Source organism: Seriola lalandi, unplaced genomic scaffold (genome assembly GCF_002814215.2).
Source record: "Seriola lalandi dorsalis isolate HSWRI2012SDOR001 ecotype SW California unplaced genomic scaffold, Sedor1 jcf7180002054542, whole genome shotgun sequence".
Lineage (NCBI taxonomy): Eukaryota > Metazoa > Chordata > Actinopteri > Carangiformes > Carangidae > Seriola > Seriola lalandi.
Genome location: NW_019525095.1, coordinates 29274 through 48067, shown reverse-complemented (window position 1 = coordinate 48067; position 18794 = coordinate 29274). Strand labels below are relative to the sequence as shown.

Here is an 18794-nt window from a genome sequence, read left to right as displayed (position 1 = left end):
TTCAAGCTGTCAGTAATAAAAATCAAACACTTACTTAAGGCAGACAACAGCGATAACCACCAAGGCAACAATGACCACCAGACCTGCAGAGGCCGAGCCGATGATGAGAGGCAGCTGGTCCTGCACCGACTTCTGAGGGTCACCTGGACCAAATAACACACATACAGACACGAATGAGTAGATAACAGCAGAAACACTACTTCAGAGATTAAAGGGTGGCCTGTTCTGCATGTGTAATGGCTACCAATTAAGGTGGCCATAAAAACTATTAAGCTGGAGCCCTCATTAAGAAAATTGTAGCAGCGGATCATCAAGAACAGACTGTAAAGCAGGGGAGAGGTTGTCCGTACTGTGTAGGCTGGTGCTGAAGTCCATGGGGTTGCTGTAGCGTCCGTATCCGGCAACAGTGCGAGCTCTGACCTGCACCACATAGGGCGTTGCAGCCCTCAGACCCTCCACCTTAGCCGAGCTGTGCTGGGCTGTTACGGTGTGCGACATCGCCTGGCCCTGAAGTACAAAAATAGGACTGTTAAAGCAGCAAGTGTTTCATTATCATTTTCAGATGGCTTGTGGGTGAAGAATCCCTCTTATATAATATAATGCAGTCAAATTAAATATATCAAATAACACAATCTTCCTCCAACAAATTAAAAGTTGAATTCATGATAAAATGCACCATGGTTCATTTGAATAAACTTAATGGATTGGCTGCTACATCTTTTCTTAGTGAGGTATGAGTCCTCTGGTAGCTTGTGGTGGCTAATGCTAGCCGAATCTTACTTAACTGCCCTGCAACCAAAAGTTAATTATGACTATTTTCTTCTTGTGCTACAGCTACAGTACATTTTTCAGTTACATTTATACTGTAATTGTCACTTGTGGTCACTGTGAGTTAGCTAAACTATAAGTTAGCTTTTGAAAACACAGGTTTTGCTAGTACAGCTTTTCGCGGTCTGGTACAGCAAGTAGCCAATGTTGCTAATGCTAACTTAAGACGGATAAAGCTAATCAACACTGCTGATTCAGTTTTCTGACTTTATGATTCTTCTCAGATTGCGCTTCTGTTATGGTATGTTTGAGCATTTTGGCTTATCCTGTGTCACATTTAGCCAAAGTGCTCAGTGTTTAAGAAACCTTACAGTCTACGTATAAAGACCAACATTAGCACTGAATGAAAAACTGCAATCCCACTGTAGAAGTGGCAATTATTAATCACCTTGCAAATCAGAATAATTTCAGTCCGTTCAGTTCAAAGATGTGTAGAAACTGACTATTCAGTTTAAGTTTTTGTCTGAGCTAATCAACTGCATCACTGTTCAGTAATAAGTTCAGTTCAGTTTCTTTAAGAAACTTTAAATATAGAAATAACATTACGTCTATCCCAGTTGAGCTGAATGGTTCTTTCAGTCAACTGGAGCTCCGGTTGGGGGTTTGTGTTAAAGGTTTTCGATAACGATTTGTTCGGACGTGTACTGAACATCTGCACTTCATTACTTTCTAAAATCCGGGGTCGTCCAGCGACAGAGTTGAACCTGGATCAAGTTTAGTCACAGTTCAATGTGAAGTCATCCAGCAAAGCTGAGCTAATGAAATACAGGCAAATGCACCTGAAATACTGCATGTATGTGAACAGTGTAATCTACCAGTCGCTTCAGAATTATTGTTTAAACGACATGATGTTGCTTCTTTAACTTTCCACTGATGAGAAATCCTTCCTGATCCGTTAAGCCCTCAAACAAACGGGCCTATTACTAAAACTGACATTGTTTCACTGGTACCTGAAGCAACACAGACCCTTACATAGCAGTGCTGTTTACAGTCTGAACTAGCGTCTAAGGTTGAGAATTTTACCATCAAAGTTTATAAAACGTCCGTATTAGATCAGCAGGACTTTACTAGGAAGTTTGAGCAATAGCAATGATGCATTACTTCACCAGTTGCTGGCCCATACTCATACAACAATAGACATTTCTAGACTCTACCAACACACACACACACACACACACACACACATACATACATCACATTTCAATATTACATTTTTGAGCATCCATAAAAATGCTGGAAAAGGCAACAGCTAAAAAGTCAGAGCTTACCCTCTCATGGTATTTAATCTCGTAGTCGAGGATGACCCCGTTTGGTTTCTCGGGCGGCAGCCACGACAGGCTGAGAGTGTCTGAGGTGGAGCGCATCAGATGGACGGTGGGCACTGCTGAAGGCGCTGTGGGTGGACACCACAGAGGAGAGCTTTATGTTAGGCTGGCACTGGAAACTTACTACATCTGCGAGTCGGGGGGGTTCATTGCTGTAAAGCTCCCAAGTTGCCAAGATTTTCTCTTTTGAAGTCTCAAACCATCACAGTAATATAATTATTATTCAAAATACTTCAACCAGAACGGTTTAAGAAAAGCGGCACAATGTTTCACCTTCACTGTTCTGCAGTTTATTGATTTGTGAAGCCTGAAAGTGACTCAACTGACAGTCATTGTCCCGGGTCCATAAACTGCAGTAAGGTGGATTAAGTGCAGGTTAACTGGGAGAGTAATTACAGACTGTGAGAGGTGCTGAGCAGTTTGGTTGATGATGATGCTGCAAATATTAAGTGGAGATGTTGAAAGGTGACATTGTCAGTGATATAATGCAAGACTCCTGGCTGACAGTGGAGATACTGAAAACTCGTTTTTATCCACCTTACTTATAACTCGCTCCAGCTGAGAGTTTTCCCAGCTGCCGCTCTCTCTGAGCTTGTTCAACAATGTTTACTGTTGATGTTAATACTGCTCTGGACAATGAGAGCTCATTAAGACATTCACTGACATTGACTGAACGTAGGATCTACTAACCTGCCTGTTTCATCGTAATGGTAAACGGTATTGATTGGAGTGGCCTTTATAAATTAACTTGGTTTGGAAACACATTCACTGTTATTGACAAGATCCTCTTCTACTAACCTGCTTGGTTGGTGGTGATGTTGACTGTGGAGTAGCTGGGTGAGGTGGGGTTTTTCCCAGAAACCCCGTTGACAGCCTGCACCTCGAAGCTGTAGCGCGTGTGAGCCTGCAGGTTCCTCACCACCACCTTCCTCTGCCTCAGCCCCAACCTGCGAGGAGCGATGTCCACATTGTCGTCGCAGCGCGTGCAGGGGCTCCGGTCCCTCAGGCATTTCTTACACACCACGTTATAGACCAGGTCACTCCTCCCACCTGTGTCCTCGGGCTCCTCCCACTCCAAGGACAGCGAGGTCTCGTTCACGCTGGATATAACATTGCGCGGCGCTGAGGGAATAGCTGCACAGACGCACGGACACATGTAGGTGTTTAAGAAGGTGGGCAGGCAGACTAGAAAAACACACAACTGAGGCGCTAGTTATGTTCCCTATGCAGTGCTTACATTATCCTCCCTCCATGGTGAGAGAAATGTTTTGTAAGAAGGCAACAAGAGGTAGAATTACACGTTCAGAGGGTAGAGAATGTAATCCTATTCTTTTTATAAAATCCTTTTGCACAAATACATGTGTTAGATTGCTTTACATGCCCCCAAACAAATCCTCAGTATTGAGCAAAGGGCATGGAAACACGTAAAAACATAACAACAGGGAAAAATCCTTCCTGGTGCAAGTAAATAAATCAACAAATTCAGAAACAGGTGGATAAGCAAAGGTTGTCATGCACAAGCACAACACCACCATTCATCACTAAGTAATGTTGTTTAAAGAAATACACAGTCCTGTGCAGCACTACAGTTGTAGCCCATGTCCATTTCTATGCATAACCCTTGGTGCTTGTGGAACTTGGCTAATCCACTCATGATAGAAATTCATGTTCTAGTATCAGTATAACCCAAGGCCAACTCCTTTCAATAAGCGGTTCTGCGTTTTGAGTGAAGAGTATTTGAAACCTGGATAAAGTATGATAACCGCAGAGGGAGGCAACAAAGATTGGTTCGGCGAATGTGCTTTTCATCCTATTACAGCCAGAGAAGAGAGAGGGGCTCTCCCTCTAAGCTTCCAGCCAGAGAAAGTCTAACCTGTCTCAAAGCAGAGACGGGGGGGGGGGGGGGGGGGGGGTTTCAGGGCCATCAGCCGAAACGTCCTGTCCACATCTCCTCAGCCGGCTCGCCGTGAACCACATTTCACTCACCCTGTCCTTTCTAATTAGGCAGACACAGTTCAGAGTGGAGGCTCTTCTAATTGGACACCCATCTTAAACACACGCTGAGTCCAAGCTGCCGGCCATTGACTGGCCGAGCCTTTCTTGTGCAACACACCACCACCAACACAAAGCGCAGGCTGCCTGGCACAAGCTCTGACAGACCGCAGGGACAGAACTGTCAGGCCTGTTTTTTGGTGTGTGTGTGTGTGTGTGTGTTTGTGTGTGTGTGTGTGTGTGTTTAGTCTGCGGTGTCCCTGTCCGCCTGTCTGTGTGCACTGGTCAATGTCAGAGTTCACAGTGTTCCTGTGACGAGGATCTGGGGAAGACAGTTGTGGGCCATGTGTGTCACTTAACGTGGCGAAAGCCCCCTGGGGGGTGATTTTACACGGTCAAGGCAGCACATGTCCCTCTCTATCAGCGCGACTGCTGGACTCCTCTCAGAGGCCTGTGCATGCAGAAGGAGCATGGACGCTGCAGTCAGCACCAGACCAGACCAGTTACCACCAAACGCACATTTTCCAGGTGAACTGTTGACAGGCAGCTGCAGATTTGTCATTTCTCATAAAGCTGAACAGAAAAAATTCTCTTCTCTTTTTGTCTAAGAAAATAGAAAGTGATTCTTCAACTGAAAAGCTAATTTTTGGGCAAAAAGCAACAGTTTGCATCCCAACTGGTTACCTGCCTGTGTGTACACTGGAACCATAGAGCTGCTACAAACTATTTTATTGCCTGTTCAAACAGATATTACAATAAATGTTACTGTGAAGTGTAAATTAATTGTAAAATAATCAAATCACAGTACCATCACAGTCAAAATTCACACTCAATTGAACACCAGTGTAGAGGGCCTCATGACGGCAGAAAATTAAACAATAAGAACTATAATGATAAGTTCTTCTGCTGGGGAATGACATTCTTGAGTTCAAATAAAGACCAAAGATATACAGTATGCTGATGATTTCATTTTAATTTTGGACTAAATGACTGATACAACCTGACTCACTCAAGTCCTCTGACTTTCTTTCTTTTTTTTTTTTTTGGTCAGTGCAGCGGAGGATGACTTACTGGTGCAGGCAGAGTCAGGAGGGTCGCTGTCAGCACGGTAGAAGCCATTCTGGCAGGAACAAATATTGGTTCCTCGCGCACTGGTGCGACTGTTGGACGGGCAGGGAGCGCAGGATCCCTCCCCGAATTTAGATTTGAAGTTTCCGGGGGCGCAAGCTGAATGGGCGACAGAGAAAATACAGAAGACAATGAGAAAGAAAAAAAAAAAAAAAAGACACTTTGCTGTCACTTATCTAAAAGACAAGCGGGTGTCACATCTGTCACAGAAGAAAAGCGGTGCCTGTGAAGTACCTGCAAAGCTCAATATTTATGGAGAAAATGCTGATACGTATGTGAGGAGTGGTGTACACATAAGCATGAGGTCTTATCTGTACATTTGCATCTGCTCTTTCGTTCTGACTCTCTTCACCAGGTGACATTAATCTCCCCAAAAAGAGTCGGGATGACAGCAAAGTTTCATGTTGAAGAAGAGGAAAAGGAGGATAAAGATGAAGATAGACTACTGACAGGAGATTGCTGTTGTCAGACAAACAGGGACGGAGAATGCTTCTTAGAAAAGGGATACACCCTAAACCCATCAATCAACGTCTGTTCAGTCCTCAGCTCTCCAAACCACACCACTGAATACAAACAAGTCCTCCACATGCATGCAGAACAGCTCCATAATAAGCTCATAAATCAATGCAAATGAAGGGACATCAGACTCGACATAAATTAGCTGAGCAGAGTTATTAGAAAAATATACAAAGATGATGTGTCCAAGCCTTTAATTTGAATTCCAAAGTGTCACGCTGAAGGTTGGCTGATATCGAGTCTTAAGGATAAACCAGCATAAGCCTAGACTAAAGGAGGATTCAGATAAAGGGGATTAGCAGCTAAAGGTCTGGATATATCAGCCTCCAGAGCCCCACGTTTTACTGTTTCCCACATTCCTGACTGGTGGTGTAAAAGTGGGGTCTCTGGCAAACATCTGTCCTGTCAGCGTGAGGGCTCATAAAAGCCAGCCAGTGAGAGAGAGAGTGTGATTAACTAGTTAGGCTAAGTGGTCTTTCAGTTTGAACTCAAGTTCCACCCTAATTCCCAACAATGGCACTTTTAGGAAAATCAGCACAGCTAATGGCCCCACACTGTAGCTCTAAAACCAAGCAATAAAAAGCCAAAGAAGATGAGATGAAAATGTGCTTTTTTTTTTTTCTCTCTCCTCTCATAATTCACCGAGACCTTTAGGCTCTACACACTCTGATCTGATTTATTTTTCTCCTATTACACAGTGTATCATTATTTTATTTTATTTGTTTGTTTTCCTTGCGTCTTTTCAAGGGGGTGTTGAATCACCCCACTGTCTTGCTTCAATCCATTAACCTCTTTGGAGGGCACAATGATTTTCCTGTTTTTGATACACTAATGTTTTCCTTTCCCCCTCTATTGTCTCTCCTCTCCTTTCTTCCTCTTCTTCTTCGCCTTCTCTCTATCTCATGCAGTGTTTGGCTGCGAGCAAGTGAGAAAGCGAGCGAGCGAGCGGGCGAGCGAGCGGCCAGACTGAGGTAAGAAATGAAATGTCTGAGTGATTAATGTTAGCGTGGCAGTGTTGGCTCACGTTGGTCTGAATGGTGTTAATGAGCGCGGCCGCCTGTAGATTAACTAACGGGAGGCCGCAGAGGAAATTACACTTCCTCATCGCAACCGCTGGCTGAAGCCCTAGAGAGTTTTTTATCAGGCATTGGCGGCAAGCTTTTAACCTTGAGCCGCCAAATGGCAACGAATGAGCTCTCTAGCGCATGTTAGACACTATTTCTCACGCCCAGGTGAGAGGAGGCTTCGCTTGTCTGTCTTTGACTTCCTGTAACCCCCCTCCGCCCTCCCTTTTCATTCTCCTCCTTTGGCTGCTGTTCCCGTCCTATCTTTGGCAATTCACACCTCTTAACTCACACTATCTCTCTTAATATCTCTCTTCTCTGGACATCCAACGCCTTTCTCTTCTATTATCTGCATTTTCCTCACACAAATCTATTGGCTCTTTCTATTTTGTGCCTTCCCGCTATCTTTCTCTTCCCCCTGTCCTGCTCTCACAATATTTGTATGCTGCTCCTCTCTGCAACACCTCATTAATTCATACTCTCCTCCACCCTCCTTCACCCCCTTTCAGGAGCCACACAATAAATGCAGAGAAGAGGGCACAGACTGAGGTGACTTGCACTGAGCATATAAAGAAGGTTTGGTTAAATAAAAGTCCAAATGTCTGTTAAATACACATACCCTGGCACTGAGTGCTGTCTGCAGAAGGTTCAAAGCCAGCGACGCAGGTGCAGGAACCCACAGGAACCATCCACTCGCCGTCCCCGTTGCAGTACAGCTTCAGAGGGACGGACACCTCCATGGCATTGGTCACACAGGCCCCCGGAGCGATCACTAAGGAAGTGGCTTCAGCCCCAGTGGCAGTCTCAGGGAAGACGGCGAAATTAGCGATGGTGGTGGAGCACTTCTTGAAGAAAACCCTGACTGAGATGAGAGACATGCAGGCGCCCAGGTCCTGGAACGCCAGGTAGAAGCCGGCCTTGGAGAGGGGGCCAAAGCTGCGCACTTTGGTGTTGATCCTGCCTGCCTCCAGCAGAGAGAAACTCTCATCCGGGGCAATAGTATCCACCTTCACATAGGGGTTCTCCCTCCACAAAGGGCTGGTGTCTGTGGCTGTGTCCCCCTCTGACTCATAGTAAAACAGATTAAAGGTCTCTTTGCAGGAGCCGGGGATGTTGGGGATGCTGGCGCAGTCACGGACAGAGAACTTGAGCTCCACGTACACGCGCAACACTCCCTTCCGGGGGATAAAGTCCGTCCTCAGCCAGTTGTTCTGGTTGGGCTGTCTGACATTACACACCTGGTAGGTTCTGATTGGGCTCATGGAGTCATCGTAGCCACTCACCTCCTCCCACTGTGGAAATAACAGAGACACTGTGACAAAGGAAGAGACGGCAGCAGGGATCGACCACTGATTAAGACAAAATGGACAGAAGAATAGAGTAGGTTTAAGAATAAGTGAGACAAAATTGAACTAATTTAAACTGAATTATTTAATGCTTTTTCCTAATGCAACAACAATTCTATTTGTCATCCAAAAGCTACTGAGCTACAGCATAAACTCACTTATCCAATGTGTTGTTAATTAGTATTGAGTAATGTTAAATGCAGTGCGTCCTAATGCAAACCATTCAAGCATAGAGGACACTGAAAACAGAGAATATCAAAATGCAGCACATGCACACGGCAACACATTCCCACAGTGTCTTGTGTACTCGTGCCCTGCGAGGAATAATCTGCAGCTAAAATGCTTCTAATTGCATGAATCATTCAGAAAATTCAAATCATTACAGACTATTAATAGAAAACATTTTCCCATTAAAACACATTTCACGCATTACGCCTGTTTGACGAACACTTCTGATGCTGCTCACGTGTGTGCACTTCGCCGAGGACTTTACCAAAGTCTGCAGTTTGTTACAGTAGCTATGAAACGAACCACGGCCGGCGCTCACATCTACAGTACAACTGCTGCAGTGCAATCACAACAGCCTCAAGAAGAGATTTAGTTTCTATAACATATGAATTTCTTATTTGTGCTGAGAGAGATGAGAGTATCAAACTGTACGTTTTAAATGGAAACATCCCCCAACAGTGAGTTATTTATTAAAATGGCCATCTAAATGCAATGCTGCCAGTGTGATTGCACCGTGGCAGCCCTCCTGACCACTTCAAGTTATGCAAAATTTGTTAAATAAATGGACAATATATATATTGTCCAATGCCTACACATGTAGCCTGAAGGTGGGCATTTGCAGTTGTTGTTACTAATATATTTCTACATCATGTAGCTTTGACAGTAGCTATTTAAAGACTAACATGACGTGGACATGATTCCTGTCTGTGAGTCGACATTAAAAATCGGACCCATTGTTTTATCTGTTGGTAGCACTGGTCTTCGTATCTGGTAACTAACATTACAGTCTATGATAAATGGCTTCATTGGTCAATAAATTTAGTCCATTAGGAAATAACCTTGCGAAAAAGTCAATCTTGATTTTTTTTCCTAATTCCCCCTTGGACTGAATGCTTCGTTTCCATAACAAATGAGCTTCCCAGAAATTGATTATTTCAACTGGAAGAAAATAATGCATAACTCATTTCACGTCTCTGAGCTCCTGTGCAATTTATTCCCAAACGATGAGCCCAAGAGTCAGCATTAGACGTCGTAAATCACCAGCAACACGTTGATGCACTACCTGACAAATATGATAATTGCTGGCCCCCAAACGTATGGGCTTGTCAGGCTTGAGGAGAGGGGCTGCCTCGCCAGTCGTGACATATGACTTCATGGATGCTAGGACATTCAGAGCCGGCCCTTGTAGGGAAAAAGGAAGGAGCCGGGGCTGCCGACCATCGTTTCCATGGAAACCCACCATTTCCATTGACTGACTTTGCGCTCACGTAGCGAAGACAAATTACACTGGCCGGGAGTGGGGGAGGTCTGTCAGGCTGTTAGCCCTGGGGTCAAATTCATGTTGTTTTATTTTCTCACCGTTCCTATAGGGGGTATCAACTGAAAACCTTAATTTTCTGCCTGTAATGCGCTCTTGGGCCCATATTATAAAAGACACAGACACATGCTTTCAATTATCAGGCTCTCTATCCTGGGGAAACATGCAAGGTAGAGCCTACCTTATAGTCCTGACACACTGTGGGGATTTACTTTGTGTATCTGTGCGTCTGTTTGTTTAAAGAACAATATGCACATATTCTATGCAGCTTTTCTAATCTTTTACATTTACATTTACTTTCTCTAAATACAAAAAATCTCCACACAATGTCAAACGGTGTGGTTCTCATTTGCTTTTTAGTATCCAAGAAAGCAAACATACACTGCAAAAACAAAGATATAAAACAGTAGGAGGTGTGCTGTTCAAGGCAGACTGGGCTCTATTAACAAGCAAATGGAACAAATGTTGTTAAAAGAAGAAAAAAAACAGGAACACAAAACAAGCTAAACACATGCACACAAACTAACTCACCCCACTCTCTGGGAACGTGGTCCAAGCCAGCTCTGTGGTTGCCCACCGACTGTCCATAAGGGTTTCTGCAAATTAAGAGTAGGAGGAAGGTTGACAAAACTGAATTAAATGGTGTGAGGAAGAAAAACCAAATCATTGCACAGCATTTAAGACCACACACAAGTTTTCTCTGCTCAACAAAGGATGCAGGTAAGACTTCCTCTCTTTCTCTTTCATAACCTCCGCCCACTTGCACTCAGTTTTTGAAAGCACTGACAATCATGGCATACTTGTGATGCCGCCTAATTAAGGCTTTCTGTGTGTGTGTGTGTGTGTGCGTGTGTGTGTGTGTGTGTGTGTGTGTGTGTGTGTGTGTGCGTGCGTGCGTGTGCCTGACACTCGCAAGTGCACTTCTTTCAATATTCATTTGTGGAACTAAGAACAAAGCCTCTTCCAAAAATGCCTTCAGTGGGAAATATTCCATTAGCAAGCACCAGTTCAGACAGGTCATATAAGCACAAGGAAATTTAATATTACACATTTTGGGGCAGGCTTTCACCCAAAAAACACCCGGCAGCGCCAGAAATGTGACGCCTTTTGACTGAGCATTGTCAAATCTGAGTTAACAGGTGATCTGAGCAATGTTTCCTTCGCCTAGCTTTCTTTTTTTTTTATGACTTTGCAGGGAGGTGAGAGCGGGGCAGACAATCAGAGGAGAGGCTGAGAATAAACAGCAGGATCAATGAGCATTGTTGTGTCAGGCTGTCAATCAGCTGTCACCTGACTGGTGGTCCAGTGAGCTCATTGCACCTCAGAAGAAGAAGCGACTCCTCGCTGGGTTTTCAATATACATCTGCGGACGCATTTGGCTCTCCTTGCTCCGTTGTTGTTCGCACATAATTACTGAAACAATTACACTTTCTTCATGGAGACTCAATGACACAACGCCTGCTGTGCACCATTTGCTCACACGTCGTTGATAACGGCGCTAAAGGACGGTGTGAGAGGGTAAACAAATAGCATGCCCTGTGTAGAGCAGCAGTAGCACTCTTTCCAAGACACATGGCTTTGTTCTGGTCCCACAATGTTGATGGTCGGTGTTTTGCTTTAAAGACTTAAAACAGTGCAGTTACAGGAAAAGCGTGTCCTTGGCTGTAGTGTGTCAATAATAAAAGTTGTTTGATTGAGTGAGTAGATCACTGGTCCATCTGTAGCTGCTGAGCTAGAGTTATGTGCAGTGTTTACAGTCTGTGCTCTGTGTTCATTAGAGAAACCACAATGGCTTTTCTTCTTTTCAGAGGATGAGAGATAATGAATAGTGATCTGTATCCAACAGGATAGATTACGTCTGTGGTTTTCTACTGTGTACCATGGAGAGGCAAGAGAAGCCAACCAAAGACAGTAAAAAGGCAGCAATCATATATGAACTAAATGGTCTTTTGAGTGCTTCATGTGGTCACATTCACACTGCATTTATAGATCAGACCAAAAGCAAGCGGTAATACTTCCTTTTGTTCTTAGTCCCTGTGCAAATTAGCTTGACTGTGCGTGTAAATGGGAGCAGGAGTTGACAAGCGGTATTTGATGTGCAATGATAAACTACATATGCAATGTTCCCCTTCATAATAATGGCGGGTTTGGCTGACCATGGTCCATCATGGTCAGAGGCTGATCCAAAATTTCATAACTCTTTATAATAGCACATACTTTGACATTGTGGGACTTATTCACCCTCTTGTCCTGAGCTTATATGGTAAAGACTAGAAAGAGGGGGAAACCGCTAGCCTGTCTGTGTCTGAAGAGAACAAAATCTGCCTCCAAGCAACTCTAACAATCACTACTTAAAATGGTATATCTCATTTTTATCCATACAAAATCCAAAATGGAAAAACACGTAAAATGGCAATTTGTTAGTTTTACACTTCAGTTTTTGTACAAATTAAACAAACAAGATCTGACATTAATAAATGACCTTTACAGTCGATGGTATTTTCTTTCCTTTGGACAGAGCCATGCTAGCTTTTTCCGCATGTTTCCCGTCTGTATGCTAAGCTACGTTAGCTGGCTGATGGCTGTATAAAGTGGCTGCTTGACGTGTTTAGATTTAGATTTTTGTACAAATTAACAAAGTAAGAAGTGTTAATAAGTTAGCCTATATGTAGAAGTGCTGGGAGCAGTATTTGTTCCTTTCAGACGGAGGAAGGCTAGCTGCTTCCCCCTGTTTCCAGCCTTTATGTTACGCCAAGCTAACTGGCTCCAGCTCTATATTTAGACGACAGACATCAGAGTGGTGTTGATCTTGTCATCTAACTTCTGGCAAGAAAGCAAATATAATGTTTAACTTTTCCTTTAAGTTATGCACATGATTCATGGTGATTTAACGCATAAATTAATGCAGGATTTTCACCATTAAAGTGTCCCTCTGAGGTTGTGTGGTTGGCTAATGCTTGACAGATCATCAACTACCATGGATGACTGTTGGGTCATGCAGCAACATGTCTGCATATAACTACCAGTTTCGTATTCGCGGTAGAGCAACTACACTTATGATTTCAAGCTGATCAAATTCATGAAATGTACTTTTTAATGTAACTTCATCTCAGCTAATTTAGTGGCATATTAGTGCATTAAGTATTTGAATTAACAATAATTAAGTGATGATCCATTAAGCATTAACTCATCACATTTAAACTCATAGTCACGCTATCATTTCTTAATGGGGAGCAACAGGAATCCTGCATTAACTAAGCATGTGATTTGTAGCCTTAAACAGAAATATTTTATGTGCAGATAACAGTATTTTAAGAAAGGAAAAAGTGGGCAGGAATTAACAGCTGCATAAAGTAGTTTAATTTAAAAAGGAAAAAATAAGTGGCTGCCTCCATCTTTGTTAACAATGGAAATTACATTTACTTCTGCATTTTATTTAATAAGTGCTATTTATGCACCAAAAAACTGCATTAACTGACAGAGCTTTGAATACAAAAGCAAGTCCTGATAGTCGTTTATAAAAGCAATCTCCGTTTTACATTTGTGTGCATAAGGACATGAGTGACAGCAGTTAATAACCTCGGTTGTCGAACCCAAATATACGTCTGTGAACAAGGTTGTTTTACTGATTAGCACAACTTGAGCCAGAGAGGAGGAACTAATCAGGGAAATCAGCGGCTGTTGTCTTTGCTTGGCTACACTCTACCCTCGGTGGCACACAGCTGACTGAACACTCCTGGCATACTTGCTGCTGGTGATCCATGGATCCAGCCCATCCCTTGGGTGTCTGATCTGGTTCGTCGCCCCGTCCCTCACCTCTCCCGGTGCCCAGAGGCAACACAGAATCACTCAGCCTCAGCTAACCACAGGTTTTGAGCTGATGCTCCTTTAAACAGGCTTCACCTCACACAATGCACATACAGGGACAGCGGGGTGACCATCCTACATCTGTAGAAGCTGGGTTCAAGCGCCTGATGGTTGCAGGATTTCACCCTGCAGAAGTATTCTTGAGCAAGATACCGAATCCCCAGCGGCTCTAGAGGTGCCAGCCTGCATCCTGACCTTTGACCTCCATGTGGAGCAAGAGAAGGAAAATTTCTCTAAAAATATTTTAAAGAAACATAGTGTTTTTACAAAAACTAAATGAGCCAGCGGGAGGGAATGACTGTGTATCTTCAAGCTTAACATCTGAGTCCAGACCCATGTTGCCTTTAAGAACACTAAAATTTCAGTATTAAAAAAAGGTTTTCGTTTGACTACGACTCTCTCCACCAAAGTGTGATATCGTCAACTCACTAAATCTCAGAAACCGGTTAAGATTGAAAAAGATCCCATTTGTTCCACAGTTCTCTCGCTTTCCTGTTAAATTTACAATGCCTCTGAGATTGCCTCGCTCCTATAACTCAAATCCAGAAATCTCCCCCCTCTCTCATAAAACTACAGCAGCGGTGGAGTCATTCTGCCCCTGGGGTAAGAAAACAATGCTGCAGTGGGAACTTTAGAGCATCACCACCCGTGGCATTTACTGTTTTTTTTTTTTTTTTTTTTTGATCGCCCGCTGGAGCCAAAATGCCACACAACTCTGCATTCTCAGTGCGCTTTGGGAGCTCACACATGCTAATGTTTTATTCACTTTGTGAGAGCGGGTGCATCATGAAAGGGAGGCCTCGCCTTGTACTACACTGACACTCGCTGCCAACAAGCAAACATATGAAATATTAACACCCAAACATCCTCATCATCATCAGTGATCCGAGCGTGATCAAATGTGTGGCTATAAATATGTGTAAAAAGAACCTGGGGTTTTGTCTTAAAAAAAAACTCTGAGCTCATTCAAAGCAAGGGTTCATTTGTATTTGAGTGCATGTTTCTCTCCGTAGAACAGTCGAATGTGATGCTCAGTTTGACGACTGATGAGCAGTTTTTGAACAAGTCAAGCTGACCTAATTCAATCTCTCTTCAGGCCTGCTTGCATCTGCTTTTACAGGTCAACGAATCATTATTCTTGTTTATATTCTAATGTATAGACAGCAGGAAAAAATGTAAATGAAGCTCTCTGTTAATGAAAATCATCTCAAAAGTCGATGCTTTGTGTTTTTCTTGCATTCACACATAAACATCATGCAGACTGTTTTTTAAAATGCTCTCTGAGAGTGGTCATCCATCTACTTTATGAGCTTTTAAAATAAGAGTACAGTAAATGCTTGACTGTAAATGGGATTAATACAGCATAAAAATGTCACAATTGCTGAAGCTTTTACTGCAGTGTGTTGGTGCGAACTGGAGATAAGTCATCACTGTAGCTTTTGTAAATAAGCACACACTTCAAGTTGCAGTCCAGCTTGCATCATCCATGCGCAAACACTTGCCAGTCTGAAAAAACAAATTTCAGATTCAAGCCATGTGGTGAAATCCACTGAGCAAGCAGCGAAAAAACGACATGTAACTGGCTGAAAAAAAAAAAGGCCTCCCTTTTCCACCCTCATTTAAACCCATCCGATCATCTGCCCTTCATGTTTATCCTCAGAGGACAAACATTAGTTAACCCCTGAGCTTTGAGTAACAGTTAGTGGCGAGGTTGGGGAAACGGGACTGATCATCTCGCCGTGAGAGCCCACTGGGACTTGGAGTGCTGCTGCCGCTGCATTGATTTACTTGCTGACACCAAAATTGATGAGGGATCAGGCTGGCCACGGTCCAGGAGAGGCAGATTGGACAAGGGAGGGAAAAGAAGGAGGCAAGGCAGAGAAATGTAGCTACAGCTCAGAGAGGAATCGCTGGGTGGGGAGCAGCGCTGGGCGAGGGTGGGCTTCTCCCTGGAGCAACACTCCCTCGATCATGGAGAGAGCTTTGGGGACTGGTGCATACTTGTTAAGCCATTGACCTTTAATTCACACTTGTCATCTAATATATTTCACATGTGTGTCCCTGTTGCGCTCCAGGGGCCGGGATTGATCTGCTCTGGTCTGTGTTTAAGTGTCCACAGCACTGATTGGTGCCTGAACTCAGCAGCCCGTTTAAATGCTTTGACATGCATCATATGAGGTGTCAGAGTATTTGTACTTTACAGTGACAGTCAAGGAGGGAGCCACCACCACCACCCCAACCCCCCCCACCCCACACCCTCGCTCTCCAGATTGTCTTTGGTGTGAATCTAACATGGGGTGGGGTGGAGGAGGAGGAGGAGGGTGGGGGGGCAGGTAGGCATCCTCACTCAGCTTGTGGGTGTGACAACAACAGGGACAATAGCAACAGGGACAGTCCTTCAGCCGCAATGGAAACACTGGGATGTCATCACACGCGCACACACACACACACACACACACACACACACACACACACACACACACACACACACACAGAGGGAACGGGCCGTGCTGATACATGTGTACATTACATTACGATTACAATCAGAGAGCAAATTGATACTCAGTTGCCTATTTAACAGAGCGGATTATTATTAACGGCTTTAATCAGGCAAAACATGAATGGAGTGTGGCTCACAGATCTCATTCCACCTATGGAAACAGCATGACTGATGTGGAAGCCTATTTAAACTGACGTGATGCACTGACCCCATCATGATTAAATTCTCAGTAAAAAAAAAAAAATCAACACTGTGTCCTCTCTGTCCCTAAATGTGGTTTTCCTTCTGCTAATGGTATTTTTCTTGGGGACAATAGGCGATTTTATCATCTAATTCTAATACATCCACAACAGTCCATTGTTCATCTGCGGGAGACAAAAGTAGTCATAAAAACACAAAACGACATACCTTCCACAGCCAGCACCACGGGGACGACGAGGCTGCACACCCACAGCAAGTAATCCATTGTCATAAAACAGGCTTTTGCAACATGAATAAAGGTGTGTAGACTGGACCCTTCGGACGGATGGAGACTCAAACACAGAGCCCCGCAGCTGAGCTTTTTGTTCCCCTCCCAATTCGCATGTCTTCAGTTGTGAGAGGGGCTCTCACCGCCCCATTCTACCGAAATCCTCAAAAGAAAAAAAAAAAAAAAAGAAAAAAGAAAAGCCGAGCGCTTCTTTATTTTGCATTCAATCAGGTCCTGGTATTCCTGCTACAGGAGCTCTACACTGCGACCTGCCTCAGTCCCATTCTCTTTATCTGACTTTACCGACACCGAACCTCTGTCCAGGGGCGCATCTCTGGGCTGCTGCCCCTCCGCGAGCTCAGGATGAAAACCCGGGCGTGAAGTGGCCTCTGTCCGCAGGGGAGGTGTGTAGTCCACTTTGAACAACTCCGTGTAGCTGTTGCTCCTCTGTGAGAGATGTGCGTCGGAATGGCAAGACCGGGACAGAGACACGGAGGGGGCTGGGAGCTCAGGCGGCGTCAAAGCGGACACAATCAACTTCAAGCTTCCGGTCAAGATTTTCAAGTTCATAGCACGCTGCTGCTTTTTCTTCTTCTTCTCTTCTCTCTTCTTCTTCTTCTTCTCTCTTTTTCTTCTTCTTCTTCTTCTTCTCTCTTTTTCTTCTTCTTCTACGTCTTATTGTATGTAGGCTAGTATTATACTATGTTGTAGTTTTTGTGCATATTGTCTATACGAACCATCTGTTCATTTTTTCTTTTTACTTAGAAAGTAGATAACCTGTAAACACAACTGTTTTGCTTCTACAGTATAATGACCATTCTTATTAATGCTTGATGTGAATTAATTATTCATAAAAATGTTTGTAATTATTATTTTAATTGATTGCTTTTTGTGACATCCTGGGAACTAATACACCAACAAACAATATTAAATACAATACAGCCAATTTACCCAACCACAAGGCATTTTTTTTCTCTCGATAAAATTAAACTACTAGAATAGCCTATAATTCAAGGTTTGCTATCATATAAGAAACGTTGCTTCCGTTAAAACGTTTATTAAAGGGCCAGGTGAGTCACACCTACAAGAAAACAGCATCTATTTCGCTTTCTGACTGATGATGACCTCATCCCTATCAGTGATGTCACAGCTGCTGTTTTTCATCACTAGTAAAAGTCTGACATCACTGACTAACTAGGGTGATGAGCTCTATTAGTAATCAAGTGTTATTTATTTTCACACACACACACACACACACACACACACACACACACGCACACACACACAAAAAGAAACGTTATGCTTTTATTTTGAAGTCAAAACAGGCAGACTACCGGCTTTCTCCTGGATGTTTATGTTTGGTTTGACGCAGCTGGCGGGGGGGCGCGGTGGATGAGAGGGAGTAGGTGGGAGGAGGACGAGGAGAGAGGAGGAGGAAGCGGCTGGTTGGTTGGCCAGCAGACTGAAGCAGTGTTTGTTCGTCCTGGCAGCAGGTAACACCGACCTGGACTGGAGCTCACCGCCGCTGAGTACCGATCAATTCTGGCATTAAATGGACTGTGGTCGCACTGGCGGAGAACATCAATACGAGCTTTGATAAAAATTCATAGACAGCGCCTCCCGCGGGTTACTGACTGGCCTTTGAGGCTGATCCTGCATAATAATCATTTGTAATTTAAGTTACACATGATGGTTTTACAAAAAGCAAATCCACAGAGTTTACTTTGTCTAATTAACTGAATCATGCTGATGGAGGCCATGCAAAAAAAATGTAAGAGCCATTTGATCAATTTCACAATAAAAGTCTTATAGCAGACTTACAGTAATACCACTGAAAACTCAATACTCATAGCACAGACACACCGAGCCCCACAGGGATGCTGCTGGAACATACAGTAGGTTTCCCGTGGGGAAGGTTTATGAAAGACGATACAGTTTACTACCCATCAGAGTGATGTCTTCAGTGCAAAGCAGTGTCTGGACAGACTGCCTGCCCTCATTAGTTCATGCCATACTTTGACCTTTTGCAGTCTCTCTGTCCCACAGTCTCTCCTTTTAGGTCCCTCTCCATCAGACCCACTCTGCCTTTTGTCCCTCCAGCTGAGATTGTGTGTGTGCTGGCTGGTAGTAGCTCACAGCTCAGGGACAAGGCTCCCCTTCACACTGCTAATTCATCCGTCTGTGTGTCCCCACTCCCACTGCTTAAGCACCCC

The 18794-nt window shown here is 43.9% G+C and overlaps 1 protein-coding gene across 1 annotated transcript in view; it reads right to left on the bottom strand.

Moving 5' to 3' along the window:
* ephb3a (eph receptor B3a) overlaps nucleotides 1-17038 on the bottom strand; it is a 29702-nt gene extending 12664 nt beyond the window's left edge. The window contains exons 1-8 of the mRNA XM_023414802.2: nucleotides 16521-17038; nucleotides 10277-10341; nucleotides 7473-8145; nucleotides 5217-5372; nucleotides 2952-3287; nucleotides 2097-2221; nucleotides 351-507; nucleotides 35-143 (exon numbers count right to left, since the gene is read on the bottom strand). Of these exons, the coding sequence (XP_023270570.1) occupies nucleotides 35-143; nucleotides 351-507; nucleotides 2097-2221; nucleotides 2952-3287; nucleotides 5217-5372; nucleotides 7473-8145; nucleotides 10277-10341; nucleotides 16521-16584 (1685 nt within the window). The 5' untranslated portion in view covers nucleotides 16585-17038. The remainder of the gene's footprint in view (nucleotides 1-34; nucleotides 144-350; nucleotides 508-2096; nucleotides 2222-2951; nucleotides 3288-5216; nucleotides 5373-7472; nucleotides 8146-10276; nucleotides 10342-16520) is intronic.
* Nucleotides 17039-18794: the final 1756 nt, after the last annotated feature.